Below are 18,993 nucleotides of genomic sequence, written 5' to 3'. Positions count from 1 at the left end.
AGGGGAGGGGAGGAAGATGTACAAGGTAGTAGGGGAGGAGGTGAAGTAAAGAGCTGGGAAGTCAATTGGTGAACGAGATAAAGAGCTGGAGAGGGGGGAATCCGATAGGAGAGAACAGAACACCACGGAAGAAAGGGAAGGGGGAAGAGCACTGGAGGGAGGTGATGGGCAGGCAAGGAAATAAGGTGAGAGAGGGAAATGAGAATGGGGAACGGTGAAGGAACAGGGAGGAGGGCGTTACTGGAAGTTCAGCAAATCAATGTTCATACCATCAGGTTGGAGGCTACCCAGACTAAGTATAAGGTGTTGCACTTCCAACCTGTGTGTGACCTCATTGCGGTAGTAGAGGCCATGGACTGACATGTCAGAGTGGGAAGTGGAATTAAGATGGGTGGCTACCGGGAGATCCGGCTTTTTCTGTCGGACAGAGCGTGGGTGCTTGGTGAAGCAGTCTCCCAATCTACGTCGGATCTCACCGATAGACAGGAGGCCATACAGGGAGCACTGGATAATGTAGATGACCCCAACAGTTAGTGTTGCTTCATCTGAACAGACCGTTTAGGGCCCTGAATAGTAGTGAGGGAAGAGGTGTAGCACTTGTTCCGTTTGCAAGGATAAGTGCCAGGAGGGAGATCCTTGGGGAGGGACGAATGGGCAAGGGAGTTGTGTAGGGTGCGATCCCTGTGGAAAACAGAAAGTGGGGGGAGTCGAGAAAGATGTGCTTGGAGGTGGGATCCCCTTGAAGATGGTGAAGTTATGGGAAATTATGTGCTGGATGCGGAAGTTGGTTGGGTGGTTGGTGAGGGTATGAGGAGCCCTATTCCTGGTGAGGTGGAGGAAGGATGGAGTGAGGGTAGACATGCATGAAATGGAAGAGATGCGGGTGAGGCCAGAATTGATGGTGGAGGAAGAGAAGCCCCTTTCTTTGAAGAACGAGGACATCTCCTCAATTCTGGAATGAAAAGCCTCATCTGAGAGTGGGTGCAGTGGAGACGGTGGAATTAAGCACGGGGATGGCATTTTGAATCATTTGCGTTTGTGTGTCCTATAAACAGTACAAATGCTGTGAACTGAAATTGCCTGTGTATCAACAAAGTGGGAGTAGGTGTGTATCTTTGGACTTGGACCCATTACAGCTTAGTCATGAACTAGCATGTGGATCTTCTGAATAGTTTGGTCTCTTAAAATGTTTTTAGTTAACTCTTGGTACTAACCACCACTTGTACCAGTCTCGGCTGTTGATTTGCCGTTCTGTGGACTGTGGTCTGATTCTGATTGTGGGTGGAGTTTGCATGGATCTTCAGATGAACTGATTTGTTTCAACGCCCCAAAAAATGGGCTGGTAGACACTGCAAACTCCCCATTAATGAGGGATAATGATACTAGAATTGAAGGGGAGTTGATGGTCACGTGAAAAAGAATAATTTGCTGGGTAAGTAAGGAGAACAGGGATGAGACTGATGGGATCATTCTGTGGAGACATTGAGAAAGACCGTGGATGCTGGAAATCTGGAGCAGCACACAAAATTCTGGAGGAACTCAGCGGACAGACTGATTCTCAAGCTGCCTGATCTGTTGAGCCCCTCCAGCATTTTGGTGTTGCTCATTTTGCTGAGTGCTGACACCGACCCAGTGGGCCAAGGGGCCAAATATCTTTGTGTATTGCAAGGAAGATTCATGTTTTTGTTCATGCTGACAATGGTCCCAAGTATATTGGCCTAAGTTGGCCCAAGTATATTTGTTTTTTAAAAACTGAACTATTATGAGCAGTTACCTCTGGAAGACTACAATTTGTTTTCAGATTGATAGGGATGATTCCAGAGGTTATCGGTTTGTATGAGACAGAAACGAAGTTTCACTGCCAGAAAATGTGTTGCAAAAATGTTCATCATAATGTTTGCAAAGTGCGACACTTCATACTTTTTTGGATAGAACTCCATCTGCTTCTTCTTAGCCCAGATCTGCATCTTATTGTAATGTATGACAATTTTACTGAGCGGTGATTAAAACAGTGCCTCAGTTTTAACATTACAATCTTTGTTTACAGATCCTTTTGTGGTGACACCTCTTTCTTATCTTTGGAATTTACACTAGTCCTCTAAATCTGTCATGTTCATCATCACAGAATTCAATCATTTAACCATTAGCTTCAGTTGCCAAGGCATTGCATATTTGTTTCCCACCCTAACGCTGTGCAGTCTTAATTTCCCTTTTGTGAATTGATCCTTAAAATCTTATTTCATCAAGCTTTTTGTCATCTGTGCTGATGTTTCCTGATATGAATATAGAACATGGCAACACATTACAGGCCCTTCGGCCCACAATGTTGTGTCGACTATGTAACCTACTCTAGAAACTGCCTAGATTACCCTTCCGCATAGCTCACTATTTTTCTAAGCTCCATGTACCTATCTAAGAGTCTCTTAAAAGACCCTATCGTATCCACCTCCACCACCATTGCCAGCAGTGCATTCCACGCACCCACCACTGTCTGTGTGGGGAAAAACTTGCCCCGATATCCCCTTTGTAACTACTTCCAGGCACCTTAAAACTAAGCCACTCGTGTTAGCCATTTCAGCCCCAGGAAAAAACCTCTGGCTATCCACACGATCAGTGCCCCTCATCATCTTATACACCTCTATCAGGTCACCTCTCAATCTCCGTCAGGGAGAAAAAGTCAAGTTCACTCATCCAATTCTCATAAGGCACGCTTTCCAATCCGGGCAACATCCTTGTAAATCTCCTTTGCATTCTCTCTATTGTATCCACATCCTTCCTGTAGTGAGGTGACCAGAATTGAACACAATACTCCAAGTGGGGTATAACTAAGGTCTTGTTTAGCTGTAACATTACCTCAAGGCTCTTGATCTCTATCCCACAGTTAATGAAGGCCAAAACACCATACACTTTCTTAACAACACTGTCAACCTGCGCAGCAGCTTTGAGTATCATATGACACGAATCCCAAGATCTCTCTGATCCTCCATACAGCCAAAAGTCTTACCATTAATACTATATTCTGTCTTCAGATTTGACCTATCAAAATGAACCACCTCACACTTATCTGGGTTGAACTCCATCTGCCACTTTTCAGCCCATTTCTGCATCCTATCGATGTCCCACTGTAACCTCTGAAAACCCTCCAGACTGTCCACAACACCCCCAACCTTTGTGTCATCAGCAAACTTACTAATCCACCCTTTTACTTCCTCATCATGGTCATTTTATAAAAATCAAAGAGTAGGGGTCCCAGAACAGATCCCTGAGGCGCACCACTGGTCGCTGACCTCCAAGCAGAATACGAACCATGTACAACCACCCTTTGCCTTCTGTGGGCAAGCCAATTCTGGATCCACAAAGCAAGGTTTCCTTGGATCCCTTGCCTCCTTACTTTTTGAATGAGCCTTGCATGGGAAACCTTATCAAATGCCTTACTGAAATCCATATACGCTACATCCACTGCTCTACCTTCATCAATGTGGTTTGTTACATCCTCAAATAACTCGATCAGGCTCATAAGGCACGACCTGCCCTTGACAAAGCCATGCTGACTATCCCTAATCAGATTATCTTTCTCCAAATGCTCATAAATCTGGCCTCTCAGGATCTTCTCCAACAACTTGTCCACTACAGAAGTAAGACTCACTGGTCTATAATTTCCTGGGTTATCTCAACTCCTTTTCTCGAACAAATCTTTTCAAAAGTGGGAGCTATCACTGTTGTAAAGCTGTTTACTAAATTAAACAGCTTTAAACAGTGGGAATCTTTGTCACATGGTGTGAGCAGAATTATCTGCAGCTTAATGTGAAAAAGACTAAGGAGCTGGTGGTGGACCTGAGGAGGGCTAAGGCACCGGTGACCCCTGGTTCCATCCAAGGGGTCAGTGTGGACATGGTGGAGGATTACAAATACGAATTGACAGTAAACTGGACTGGTCAAAGAACACTGAGGCTGTCTACAAGAAGGGTCAGAGCTGCCTCTATTTCATGAGGAGACAGGTCCTTTAACATCTGCCAGACAATGCTGAGGATGTTCTACAAGTCTGTGGTGGCCAGTGCTATCATGTTTGCTGTTGTGTGCTGGGGCTACAGGCTGAGGGTAGCAGACACCAAAAGAATCAACAAACTCATTCGTAAGGCCAGTGATGTTGTGGGGGTGGAACTGGACTCTCTGACAGTGGTGTCTCAAAAGAGGACGCTGTCCAAGTTGCATGCCATCTTGGACAATGTCTCCCATCCACTCCATAATGTACTGGTTAGGCACAGGAGCACATTCATTCAGGGACTCATTCCACCAAGATGCAACACTGAGCGTCATAGGAAGTCATTCCTGCCTGTGACCATCAAACTTTACAACTCCTCCCTTGGAGGGTCAGACACCCTGAGCCAATAGGCTGGTCCTGGACTAATTTCCACTTGGCATAATTTACTTATTACTTAATTATTTATGGTTTTATATTGCTATATTTCTTCACTATTCTTGGTTCGTGTGACTGTAACGAAACCCAATTTCCCTCAAGATCAATAAAGTATGTCTGTCTGTCTGTCTGAAGCTTCTGACATCTTGATTCATTTTCCCCTTCTGCCTCAGCTTGAGTATTTGATCTGATTATTCCACAACTCTTGGCTGCATCAGCATCTTCCAGATCCAAAATTCATACATTCAACCACTCATTCTCCTGTGATTGATGTTGATTTTCAGTCCAACAAGGTCTGAACTTTCAAAGTACTCTCTCTTTTCAAATCCCCACATGGCTTTTCACACCTAGCTTTGCTCTAACCCTTCAGCTGTGAAGACCTTCTGGAGATTTGCATACCTCCAGTTTTGGTTTTCTCCATTCCTGACTCCTTATTAGTCTTACCTGTTTTCTCCCTCTCCCCACCAACCCACTTTTGTTGGCCGTACCTTTGCCTTCAGCTGCTTAAATCCCATGACTGGAATTTCTTAATTAAACCTAAACCTCTTCCTCTTTGCTTTTCCTTTAGAAGATAATTTTTTTGATCAATCCTTTTGTCTCCTTTCTTAATCTGTTATGTAGCCTAGGATTAAATTTTGCTCCAGTGATTTTTCCTTTGGTGCATTTTACTGCAGTGAAGAATGAGAATTGTTGGCTGCGTTACTGATTGTAATCAGTTGATGTGAAACTTGGCTTTCAAATGTAGAAGGCACGCTTGTGTCATGCACACAATTCAGAAGCCTTCAGTTGATGCACAAGGGTGAAATAATATGAAATCATGGTAAAGAATGACTACTTGCAGTCCCCAAAGATAGTGCAGATTGTGCCCATTCCTGGTAGAGAATATTGACCCATAATGAAAGCAGGTACAGAAAACAGAATAAAACTTTACTGTCGTTACTCAAGACAATGAGATTGCAGTGACACTCCAGTCTGTGCAAAGCAGATATTTACAATGCATCTGGTACAGCTTAATTAGAAAAAAAAATCCCATATTTTCAGGCAAGTGATTTCAGTAACACTCAAAGGCCATTGGGAAACTGGGGTGTGGCATTATTCAGCTGCACAGCAGCCTAAAGGAAGAAACTGTTCTTGGCTAAGACGTTTCTTTATCTCCTCCCAGATGGCAGGAGTTTGAACAGACAGTGCTCGCGATGGGATGGGTCTTTAATTAAGTTACTAGCGCATCGTTGGCATCAAGAGTTGTAGATTGTTTCCAGGTCCAATAGAAATATAGTGTTCTATATTTGGAATTAACAAAGTTCATTCTTGAGTAGATCCTTCATTTGGGGGGGAGGGGAGGCGGGAAGCAAATTTCTTGCTGGGCTGAATATCCTAAACTTGGAGTAGTATCTTCAAGCTGTGATCTATTGGACAATTTTACAGGCTTTGAAGAAGTTGATTGGAACACTGGGCACTTGCTTTGAAAATAAAATTTAACGGCTGTGATGAGGTGAAGGTCAACATATTGGGAAGTCAAGTGGAAAGAAGAGGTTTTCCCTTCAATGCCTATTAAGAGCTGTAAAAGCCAGGGACCTAAGTGTTAATAAGGTCCATGTGTAGTAAGACAAAAAACTAAGCTGAATACTTAAGCCTCTGGACATTTCTGGTTAGTGAATTACTCCAGTGATGAGGTAGACAGTTTGGATGGCTGATAAATGCAAATGCTGAGGACCAAATATTAGAATGAAGAAAGCAGCAGGAGCTTGAAGACTCGTCCTCAACTACTATGAGTGTTGAGTGTGATATTTACTCAGGATCATGAAAGGAGTGGGGATGGTGAGAATTTCTGCAGAGAAAGTCAGATCTAATATAACATATATTTGTTAGAAAAGTATGTGAACCTCTGGGGTAATACCTTCTATTTGGAGTCAGGTGTTCCAATCACTGAGATGATATTGTAGAGGTGCCCTGCTCTATTTTTAAAAAAAAAACACACAAAGGTTACTGATGGAGCCTGCTCTTCTGAAGAAAGATCTATTTATGTGCACCTTGCCTTGATCAAAACAATTTTCAGAGGACCTTAGAAGAAGAATTGTAGAGATACACAAATCTGGAAAAGGCTACAAAGCATTTCTAAAGACCCGAGTGTTCATCAGTCTACAGTAAGAGAAATTGTCTACAAATGGAGGAAACTCAGTACTGTTGCTACTGTCCCTTGGAGTGGGCATCCTGCAAAGATCACACCAAGAGCACAATGTACAATGCTGAAGGAGGTGAAAAAGGACCTAAGGGTAATAGCAAAAGAACTGTTGAAATCACTAGTACTTGCTGAAGTCTCTGTTTATGTGTCCACTATGAGAAAAACACTGAACAAGAATGGTGTTCATGGAAGGACACAATGGAGGAAACCACTGTTCTCCAAAAAAAGCATTGCCACACATCTCAAGTTTGCAAAATACCACCTGGATGTTCTACAACACTTCTGGGACAATGTTCTGTGGACAGACAAGACAAAAGTTGAACTTGTTGGCTGAAGTACATGCTGCAGTGCTTGGAGGAAAAAGCACCAAACCTCATTCCAATTGTGAAGAATGGTGGAAGGAGCATCATGGTTTGAGGCTGCTTTGCTCCCTCAGGGTTTGGACAGCTTGCAATTGTCAAGGAAACAATGGATTCAAAATTAGATCCAGACATTTTACAAGAGAATGTCAGGGTAGCAGTCCATCACCTGAAGATTAATAGAAGTTGGATAATGCAACAAGACAATGATCTGAAAAACGAGTAGATCAACGACAGAATGGTTTAAAAAGAAGAAAATTCATGTTTTGGAATGGCTGAGTCAAAGTCCTAACCTTTATAAGAAACATTGTGGAAGGACCTGAAGTAAGCAGTTCATACAAGGAATCCCACTAACATCCCAGAGTTGAAGCAGTTTGGCTGGAGAAATGGCCTAACATTCCTCCAAGCCAATGTGTGGGACAATGCCTGGTTGTTATTGCTATGCGGGGGATGGGGGGGGGGGGAAGGTGTCACACCAGTTACTGAAAGCAAAGGTTCACATACTTTTCCCAACAAATACATGTAATATTGGATCATTTTTCTCAATAAGTAAATGAACAAGTATAATGTTTTTTGTGTTATTTATTTAATGGGTTCTCTTTATCTAGTCTTAGGACTTGCATGAAGATCTGGTCACATTTTAGGTCATATTTAAGCAGAAACAAAGAAAAGTATACAGGGTTCGCAAACTTTCGAGCACCACTGTAAATCAAAACTGAAATCAATAGTTTTGCATTCTTTGCTTTATTTTTTAAGCAGCAAGTAATAATGCTGGCTTGAATTTTGCATAGGTGATGGTAATTGTTAATTTAAGTTAATTAAAAAGGAACCTTGGGTTTACACGTGCATAGTTCAACACAGAGCTTTGCTGATAAACAGTTTGCTCTGTTGTGCTGCAAATGCTTTGCTGAGAGACTCCACATTAAAATCACCAAAGTAGGCAAAGACTGTTAGGGCTGATGGTTTGGGGTATGAATGAAATTTAGCTTTAATTATTGACAAAACAATCTCAGCAATATAACTTGACTTATTTAGAGACTCATTAGTATCACTGACTTAAAATTGATGTGGTTTATATTTTGTCATTGACTAAGGTTTTTATTGATTTTTAAAAATTCTCAGAAGCCCAGGATGAGTTTATAGAAAGCTCACTGCAAAATCTTGTCTGGTGTTTGCTTCCTCTCTTGCCTGCCAGTTGCTCTCAGCATCTTTTGTGGAAGCGCTCCAAGGACTTGATGTGACGGCTGTAGGTTACCCAAGCTTCACAGCTATAAAGGAGGGTGGTGACACAGACCGCTTGGTATAAGGCGACCTTTGTGGAGGACCGAAGGCTCCTGTTCTGAAAGACTCTACGCCGAAGTCTCCCAAAGGCAGCAGACGCCTGTTTAATGCGGCTCTGGACGTCGTTGTCAATGCCGCTATCCTCAGAGAGAATGCTCCCCAGATATTTGAAAGATGGCACTACTGACGGCTTTTCATCACCAACAGGGAAGGCAGGTAGGATGGGTGGGACATTGGTACTCCAGTGGCAAACCACTTCTGTCTTGGTGGTATTGACAGTCAGCCCCATCCTGCTGTACGCTCTCACCGCCACAGCGAGGACAGTCTGAAGATCCTCTGGAGTATGGGCCACAGGAGCACAGTCGTCTGCATACTGCAGCTCCAGGACCCGTTCTCTACAGAGCTTGGTGGTTGCGTGGAGCCTCCTGATGTCAAAGAGGTTGCCATCTCATCTGATGTCCACTGCTGTCCTCAATCTAGTTCTGGAGAAGCTTGGTAACACACAAGAGGAAGTTGTTAAAGAGCACACACCCCTGCCTCACCCCTTTGTGTACAAGGAAGGGCTCGTACTCTTGTCCTCCTATGGTCACCCGAGCAATCATCCCATCATGGAGCTGGCGGAGGATGCTAACAAATTTATTGGGACGGCCAAACCTGAGGAGGACATCCCGTAAGAGCGCTCCTTGCACAGTGTTGAATGGTTTGGAGAGGTTGACAAAGGCCATAAACAGGTCCTGAAGTTGTTTCCTGGGAATTACCTGGCATGAGCGGGTGCCTCACACTGAAATACTTGTAAAGACCAACTGCAGAAGTATTGAGGCCATGATCACCCAGCGTCAACTGCAGTGGGAGGGGCACGTGATAAGGATGCCCCCATGTCGGCTACCCCGCAGTGTTATACGACCAGCTACATCATGGTCGATGCTCAGCTGGAGGGCTGAAGAAGCGCTATAAGGATCAGATGAAGAATGCTTTAAGGAAGTGCAGGATCAGACCTGAGGACCTGGAGGACATTGCTGCTGACCGTAAAACTTGGCGACAGCTGTGTAGGGATGGGATTCGTATTCTGGAGATGGAAAGAACAACCAGAAGACAGCAGAACAGAGCCAAGAGAAATGCAGCCATGGTTGCCATCACTACCACCACCACCACATATACATGTCCCACCTGCAATCGAGCTTGTGGGTCCAGAATAGGACTATATAGTCATCAAAGATCTCAGCATTAAAGGAGTGGACATCGTCATTGGATTTCAATGGACAACTGAAGAAGAAGACCAGTTGCTCTCATTGTTAAGTGGTCTGGTTCCTCTGTCTGAACAAAAGTAGCTGACTGAAAATTTCCAGTCTGACTATTTTAGTGTGGTGACACATTGATGATTTGTTCTTGCTGGTGCAGAACATTTTGTTTCTTTATTTTACCATCCGCGTACTTAACTGTCACTAGATTGGGAGTTGAAATGTCTGTTCCTCGTAATTAACACAACCAGCTAATGAACGTACCTGGTTAGGGAGTGGGGTTGGGGAGAGCATTGTCCTTGTGCCTCAGTCTCGAACTGGCAACGGTTTATGTTTCTTGAGATTGTGCTTGATATTCTTCTTTGTTTTTGTCTGGTGGGTAAGTGCTTTGTTCCAAAAACAGATGGCCGTCTTTGCAACCTATCTGCAGTTTTTGCAGGGAGGAAAAGTGTGTGAGATGTTCAGGTTTGCAAGTTAAAGCTGTAGTCCAGAAGCCTGCCTGATGTCCAGTTACATGAGAGGAGTGGAAATTCAGTTAATAAGTCTGGAATAAGAAATTAACCTCTCCCCATAATTGTGACAATGAAACTTATGGATTGCTAAGACCCAACTGGTTTAACAAAGCCCTGTAGGGAACCTGTCAGGAAGGAGGAGTGCTGGTTTATTTGGAGTTGTTTGTATGTTACAGGAGAGCTTCAGTGATGTGTTTGACTTCACTGCTTTTGGAAATACCACTAATTCCAAGGAAAACTGTGTTTGCTAGTGAGTTTCACGTTTGCCAAAGATTATTTACGGCTTTTAAACAACTGAACCAAAGGTGGCTGCAATCACGTTCGGCAAAATATCAGCCAAATTTCCAGAATAGTTGCTGACTTAGAGTAATTTCTATATGAAATATCGTTTGTCAGATTTTTTTGGTGGGGTGGGGGAGAGGAAGAAATGGAAAATAAATAAGCTTATTGAAATCTATTTTCCTGAATTACTATGGGAGTGTCAGTGAAATCTAAATTTTAAGCAAATTCTTGGGTTCTGATGTACAAGAGGCAGTTTTCCCTGAATGCTTCCATTGTGTTACACACTTATAAGGAGATGCCAATGTGCAGTGCACTTCGTTTTCTGAATATTTTCCCTTACCCTAACAGTCTGATCATGGCAAGCACAATTTATATTTAAGGTTGCTGTTACATAGTGAAGGCGCTCTGTGGAAACATAGAACCATAGAACACCAGGGCACAGTATAGGCCCTTCAGCCCTCCTTGTTGTGCTGACCCATACAATCCTTAAAAAAAAAGTACTAAACCCACACTACCCCATAACCCTCCATTTTTCTTTCATCCATGTGCCTGTCCAAGAGGCTCTTAAATACCCCTAATGTTTTAGCCTCCACCACCATCCCTGGCAAGTCATTGCAGGCACTCACAACCCTCTGTGTAAAAAAAAACACTTACCCCTGATGTCTCCCCTAAAACTTCCCTCCCTTAATTTTGTACCTATGCCCTGACCATGATAGCCAATTTTGTGGTAAGGCCTCCATATTTGTTTGCTCACATCAGTAAGGGGTAAGCTGGTTGTTGATTCCATTTTAAAACTGGTAAAATGGTTTGTCACAATAACTCTTCAATTATATTGTCAAGAATCATATGAACACTACAGCAGAGAAACAGACCCTTCAGCCCATCTAGTCCATGCTAAGCTATTGTTCTGTCTAGCCCCATTGACCCGCACCTGCACCATAGCACCCATACCCCTCCCATCCATGTACCTATCCAAATTTCACTTCACTGTTGAAGTCGAACCCACACCCATCACATCCATTGAATATTTATTCCACATTCTCACACCATCTCAAGTGAAGAAGCTCCCCCTCAAATTCCCCTTAAATATTTCACCTTTCACCCTTAACCGGTGACTTCTAGCTTTAGTCTCACCCAAATTCAATGGAAAATGCCGGCTCGCATTAACCAGATCTATACCTGACATAATTTTGTATACCTCTATCAGATTTCCCCTCATTCTCCTACACTCCAAGGAATGAAGTCCTAACCTATTCATCATTACCTAATAATTCAGGTCCTCAAGATCTGGCAGGCAGCATTCTTGTAAATTTTCTTTCAATCTCATTGAAATTTTTCCATTAGGTAGGTGACCAGAACTGTGTACAATACTCCAGATCTGGTCTCATCAATGCCTCAAACAGTTTCAGTGTAACATCCCAATTCCTGTGCCTGCTATGCACCTCCTCTTCTTTCATAACCAAGGCCTCAATATTTCTCGAAAACCAAAGTTCCCTATAACTCTTGTCCTTGCCTTTTATTCTGATAGGAACATACAAATTCTGTTCTCTCAGATTTCACTTTGGAAGGCTTCCCACTTACCAAGTACACCTTTGCTAGAAAACAGCCTGTTCCAACGCACACTTGCCAGATCCTTTCTGATACCATTAAGATCGGTCTTTCTCCAATTTAGAACCTCAACCTGTGGACCAGACCCATGGTTTTTTTGCTCTTTTGCTTTGCATCTAATGGCATCGTGATCACTAGCTGCAAAGTTTTCCCCTATACAAACTTGCATCGCCTGCTTTGTCCCATTCCTAAACAGGTGAAATGACGCACACTCACTCATTGGGACTTCTACATAATGATTAAGGAAACTTTTTTTGAACACATTTGACAAATTCCATCCCATCTAGTTCCTTTTACAGTACAAGACTCCCAGTCAATATGTAGAAACTTAAAACCACCTACTATAACAACCTCAAACATGAGGAAATCTGCAGATGCTGGAAATTCAAGCTACACACACAAAATGCTGGTGGAACGCAGCAGGCCAGGCAGCATCTGTGGGAAAGAGTACAGTCGACGTTTCGGTCCTGACAAAGGGTCTCGGCCTGATGCTGCCTGGCCTGCTCTGTTCCATCAGCGTTTTGCATGTGTTACTATAACAACCTTATTTCTTGCAACAGTTTGCAATCTCTCTACAAATGTGTGGTCTGTAATATAGCCCCATTTATGTGGGCATAACTTTCTTATTCCTCAGTTCCACCCATAATGCCTCACTGGAGTTCTCCAATCTGACAGCACTGCTGTGACCTTTTCCTTGACTCGTAACACCACCCACCCCTCCTCATTTGATCTTTCCCACTCTGTCACATCTAAAACAAGGGAACCCTGGTATATTCAGTGGCCAGTCCTGCTCCTCCTGCAACCAAGTTTCACTCATGGCTACAGTATCATAATTCCAGGTGCTGATATGCCCTGAGCTCATCTCCCTTTCCCATGATACTTCTTGCATTGAAATATATGCAGCTCAGGACACGATTTGCACTATGCCCAATTTTTTGATTCTTTGAGCTCTTGCCAACATCCGTCTCCACAGCCTGCCTACTAACTGTTCTGACACTCTGTTTCCCATACCCCTGCAATTCTAGTTTAAACCCCACCTTGTAGCATGAGCAAACCTTCCTGTCAGGGCATCAGTCCCTTAGTCTTTTATGTACAGAGCCCACCTTCCCTGGAAGAAAGCGCAATGATCCAAAAATCTTATGTCCTCCGTCCTACACCAACTCCTTAGCCAAGTGTTAAACTGTATAATCTTCCTTTTTATGGCTTCACGAGTACATGGCACGGGTAGCAATCCTGAGATCACAACCCTGGAGGTCCTGACCTTTAACTTAGCACATAACTCCCTGAGCTCTCTACGCAGAACCCCGTCTCTATTTCATTGGTACCTATGTGGACTATGACCTCTGGATGTTGACCCTTCCACTTAAGAATGCTGAGGACTTGATCCGATATGTCCCGAGTTGTGCGAGGCAATGTATCATCTGTGAACCTTGTTCTTGTCCACAGAACCTCCTTTCTATTCCCCTAAACAACAAATTCCTTATCACCACAGCTCACCTCTTCTCCTCCCCTTCCCTTCTGAGTCACAGATTCAGACAGTGCCAGAGACCTGACTGCTGTGACTTTCCTCTACTGGGTCATTTCCCCTGCCCCCGGGCCAGCGGTATTGAAAGTGACATGCCTGTTTTTGAGGGGGATGGCCACAGGTGTACTCTGCACTGGCTGTTTAACCCCTTTCCCCTTCCTGACTGTCACCCAGTTTCCTGTGTCCTGCACCTTGGATGTGACCACCTATCTATCACCCCCCCCCCCCCCCCCAGCCTCTTGAATGATCTGTAGTTTCAGGTCCAGTGCCTTAACGCATAGTGCTTACAAGCTGCCGCTAGACGCACCGCTCACCGGAGTAGTCGTCAGGGACACTGGAGGTTTCCCTGCCTTCCCACGTCACACAAGAGAGCATTCCACTATCCTGCCTGCCAGCTCCACTGTCCTAGCTGAGCAAACACAAAGAAGGAAGAAAAATAAACTGTGGGGTGGGGGAAGATTCCCTCAATGAAGCTGCCCCTCGCTGAAGTCTCAGAGCTAAAGCCTAAAAACAGTTCCACTCAGCTCTTGACCACTTCAACAATGGTGGCTGCTCTTGCCCTTGCCTTGTGCCAATCGATGCCGACTGCTGACTAGCCGCTGCTCGAAGCACCAGCTGCCACGAGCTGCTGCCTTTTCTACCCAGTCGCAAACCTGGGCAAGCTGAGTCTTCTCAGGCTTCTGATCTTCGGTTTGACTTGGCTCAAAAGCTCTACCTCACTACTTTTTCCTCTTTTTTTTTCTTTTTGTACTAATTAACTTTTAAAATGTTTATGCTTTTTGTAATTTACAGTTTTTATTTTGTATTGCAATGTACTGCTGCCTCAAAACAACTTTCACGATATATGTCGATAATATTAAATCTGATTCCACTGAGCATGAGGATGCAACATTTGACTGCATCATTGAACATACACAGTTATATAGCATGATTGTGTCATATTCAACACAGATCCCCTACAGTTAGACTGTTAAGTGCCTCCTCTGTTTGGGATCATAACTGTAGCTTATCATACTTAATTGGTGAGATGGTTTATTGGCTTTGATGCTGGTGAGAGGCAACTTGCATTGGGGAGAGGGGCATGGAGTGGCCAATAAATCCAAAACTGCAGATGAAGGGGAGCTCCCACTGAATTTAGTAATAGGGCAAGATTTGAATATTTTGGTCCATTTCATCGTCTGCCTCCGGCCTGATTCAGAACTGCCTTTAACTCATTGCAGCATGAATGAAGGCCAGAAATAAAACTGCTGGAAGCACTGACCAGGTGAGACAGCATCTGTTAATGTATCAAATGCTTGACCTCACTCTAACTGAGAAAGGAATAAAACAAGTGAGTTCTCTTTAGCAGAGAAGATGTGGGAATGGTATGTGTAGAACAAAAGGAGCAAGCTGATACTGAGACACTAAATTAATTAATGTAGCTGTTAAAATATGACTCTGGTTTGTGCTGTGCAGTGCTGCTCTCAAGGCTGTCTAGTTGGCCAGGTGACTCAAGTAGAAAGAGCCAAAATAATGAGGGCCAGAAATGGCAAGTTCAAAGGCAGACAAAAAGGAAGTGAGTTACCTGAAGCTGGAGAAATAGATGTCAAGTCCAGAAGATTGCAGTGAACTCAGCTGGCAGATGAAGTGATTTAGCTGATTGGAAAGAAGGCAGATTGAGGTGGACCTGGGAGTTTTAACGACAAGCAGAGCAAGAGAGACGATTAGGAATTGAAACGGTTACTTTCCTTCAGCTGCTGGCCTTTCCTGAGTCTGAGAAAAAAGAGCTTGCGGTCATTAAATTTAAAATAATTAACTGATGAAGGAATGGGATGACAAAAAATTGGTAGATGCAGTGGTATGGTTTAAAATTGATCAGGTAGGTGGGTAAGTCAACTGGTTTAGATGACTTGAATCCTAGTTTGTCAAGTGAAGTGGGGGTGGAGATGGCAGAACTGCATGCAATCTTCCTTTGATATGAGGGAGATGCCAAAGTCAACTGCTTGAGAAGGTGGTGTAAAAAATATTGTTACTGAGGCTGTGCCAGTTCAACATAAAGTCATAGTTATACAGCACAGAAACCCTTCCTTCTACCCAATTCATCCATGACAACCAAGATGTCTGTCCACATTTGCTTGTGTTCAGCCTATATCAGTAAGGCCTTTTCTGAAGATGTACCTGCGAAAAAATTTTTAAATATCTATGATGTGTCAATTTCTATAAACAATTCGGGAAAATAACAAATACTTTGTGGTCATCACAGATCTGATGAACCAAGATGAATTTTTTCATTAAGTACCTGGGAAGGTTAATTTAAGAAAAAAAAACATTATATATGTTATAGTGAGTTCCAGTTAACTGGGGCAGCCGATTATTTGAGACAACTCTTATAAAGTACAAAGACTAAATAGAGAAAATAGCTGGGATTCCCTTCATTGACTGGGAACACTATGCTGCTTAATTGGGAGAGGAGATTGTTGCTGAACGGTTTCTAACTATTTTCAGTTGAGTGCACTTGTATTGTTGTTAGACACTGCACCGTGCTCAGAGTGATCAGGTTTTCAATAGCGACAGTTGCATGGGTTTGTGTTCAAAAAGCAGCGATTGTTGCCACTGATTGTTGGTGAGAAATAAGCAAGCAAGACAAATTGGAACTGCTTTGCTCACCGTGGTTTCAAGCACACAGGCTTGGAGATGCCAGAAATGGCAGGGAGTGAAAATTAAATGTTTTTCACTATTTCAACAGGTTAGAAGTTACTGAGGTATCGACAGTCATCTTGAATGTACATGGAAATGAAGATTGGAGGATGCAATCATCTAAAGGAAGGGTTCCTAACCATTTTTATGCCATGGACCAATATAAGGAGTCCATGGATCCCAGGTTGGGAAACCCTGTTCTAAAGCATTGGATGAAAACAATCAAGTATCTGCAATTGGTGTCTGCCATAATTTTGTTCATTTACAGTTGTTTATGAGAACATGGCAGATGAGTTCCTCTGTCAATAACTATTTGCAACTAGCACATGGTTCTGTAGTACTATAGAGTCATTGGTAGTATTATAATTTGATCTATATTTCATTTAGATGCAAGTACTGATAGCTTGTCTTTTTTTAAAAATACCTTTTTAACTATTTTCATGAAACTTCGGCTAATTAGAGCAGCTGCTTAATTGGGCCAAAATGTACTGGACCTGATGTGTCCCAGTTAAGCAGAATCCACTAGATATGGAACGTCCCTCTGGATTTAAGGAAGCATTTGATGAACAAGCACAGAGAATTGAGGTTTATGGGGTATAAGTGTCAGTGAAGAACTTTGCAGAGATGGGACTAACTGGATAGGTTTGAAAGCCAGGATGGAACTGGGGTCAACTGGCTGCCTCCTGTTCTTCAATGACTCTTTAAGTGGTTTCTGGGCTCTGAGCCATGCAAGCTCAGGATATTTGTATCACTTGGGTGCCTGAAGGGGATGGTGTTAACCACTCCTTCCCACACTACCTCCATTAAAGTGAGAAGTGGGGATGAGTCAAGTATGTTGAGGTCTGGATAAGGTTTTGGACGTTTTAACATTCCTGAGCTATGACCTGTCCTTCCCGAGGGTTTAAAATTCACCACTTTCCCATTGTTGACTCCTAGATATCTCAGTACTGATATGAAACAAATGACACACATTGCTTGTGTGGTCCCTTCAAATAAAACTCCCATTTCCTCTATTAAATACATTCGATGTTTTAATATGTCTGATTCAGTCTTGTAGTGCCATGGGCGTTATAATTACAATCATTTGGACCTGAGTAATGTTTCAAACAATCCATTTCTGACCCCAGCCTATACAATTCCTAAGCCCCCAATACTCCACAGTTATCTCATATGAGACTAACTGAATCAGTTTATGTACTACACTGATCCAGGACATTTTTATCAACATTCCATTGGAGTATTCAAAAAGCAAAGAACCATGTGCAATTGGCAACTGTTGTAACAGATATCACAAAGGAGGTATTTTTTTGTGCACACAAATTCCAAATGTATTATTCTTTGGTAGTTGGAAGCACAGATAGTTATTAACTCTTTTGTAGGGAGGTGCTGAAGGATGCAACAGCGCTCAAGCGACAGGAGAATAAAAGTGTAAAGCTTCACGGTTAAGATGGAAAGGAGTGATGCTGATTGTTGAAGGAACTGCTCCAGCCGGGACATTGAAAAACCTGAACGCTCAACGTACACACCGTATGCGTGTGCGTGCGCGTGCATCTGGAACATGCCCTCTTCTCATTACTACCACTGCGGAAAAGGTACAGGAGCCCAAATCCCACGCGTAATGATTTAGAATAGCTGCTTCTCCATGCTATTCTTTTACTCTGTTTTGTTTTGCTCTATTTATTTCCACATAATTTATAGAAATATTATGTCTTTACTGCTGCCACAAAACAACAAATTTCATGACATAAATTCCAGCATTAATTAACCTGATTCTGATTCTGCCTTCATGCAGCAACCTTTCACCCCCGCTTAACAAGAATCTGGTATCTACTTCTGCTTTCAGGAAGAAAGTTCCAAAGATACAGTTGCAAAAGATAAGTTTGTGAACCCTTTAAAATTACCTGGTTCTCTGCATTAATGTGGTCTGATCTTCATCAAAATCACAATAATAGACAAATACAATCTGCCTAAACTAATAACACACAAACAATTGTACTTTGCAACACACACAATGCTGGAGGAACTCAGCAGGCCAGGCAACATCTATGGAAAAGATCCTTTACCCATCCTGATGAAGGGTCTCAGCCATAGATACTGTCTGGCCTGCTGAATTCCTCCAGCGTATTTTGTTTGTTTATTTGTGTGTGTGTCTTGCATTTCCAGCATCTGCAGATTTTCTCTTGTTAACAATTGTACTTTTTGTGTCTTTATTGAGCTCCTTTAGCAGCAATAACCTGCTGATCAGACTTGCACAATGAATTTTAGACCATGCCTCCATACAAAACTATTTCTGTTCATCAACATTTCCGGGATACCTTGTATGAACAGCCCTCTTATGGTCATGCCACAGCATCTGAATTGGGTTAAGGTCTGAACTCTGACTTGGCTATTCCAAAACACAAATTTTTGTTTTAAACAACAAATGCAATCTGCCTAAACTAATAACACACAAACAATTGTACTTTGCAACACACACAATGCTGGAGGAACTCAGCAGGCCAGGCAACATCTATGGAAAAGATTGTTGTTGATTTACTCCTGTGACTCAGATCATTGTCTTGTTGCATCATCCAACTTCTTTAATAGAAGGTGATGGACTGCTACCCTGACATTATCCTGTGAAATGTCTTGATACAATTTTGAATTTATTGTTCCCTCAACGATTGCAAGCTGTCCAGACCCTGAGGCTGCAAAGCAGCCCCAACCCATGATGCTCTTTCCACCATTCTTCACAATTGGAATGAGATTTTGGTGGTGGTGTACAGTGCCCTTTTTCCTCCAAACAGAGGGTTTGCACTTCTGCCAAAATGTTCAACTTCTTTCTCCCTCTGTCCGCAGAACATTGTCACAGAGGCATTGAGAACATCCAGGTGGTCTTTTGCAAACTTGAGACGTGAGGCAGTGTTTTTTTTT

General features: G+C 42.9%; 1 protein-coding gene across 6 annotated transcripts in view; it reads left to right on the top strand.

The window, feature by feature from the left end:
- The window catches only part of sobpa (sine oculis binding protein homolog (Drosophila) a), a 310,007-nt gene that overhangs the window by 63,214 nt on the left and 227,800 nt on the right, over positions 1-18,993 (top strand). For 2 of the 6 annotated variants that reach the window (XM_059982999.1, XM_059982998.1), the window contains exons 1-2: positions 16,158-16,264; positions 17,460-17,672. The exons of the other annotated variants lie outside the window; for them this stretch is intronic. In XM_059982999.1, the coding sequence (XP_059838982.1) occupies positions 17,541-17,672 (132 nt within the window). In that variant the 5' untranslated portion in view covers positions 16,158-16,264; positions 17,460-17,540. Of the gene's footprint in view, positions 1-16,157; positions 16,265-17,459; positions 17,673-18,993 lie in introns of those variants that run through there. 6 annotated transcript variants of the gene reach the window in all.

This window comes from Hypanus sabinus, chromosome 10 (assembly GCF_030144855.1).
Source record: "Hypanus sabinus isolate sHypSab1 chromosome 10, sHypSab1.hap1, whole genome shotgun sequence".
Lineage (NCBI taxonomy): Eukaryota > Metazoa > Chordata > Chondrichthyes > Myliobatiformes > Dasyatidae > Hypanus > Hypanus sabinus.
This window is presented reverse-complemented; position numbering and strand designations above follow the sequence as displayed.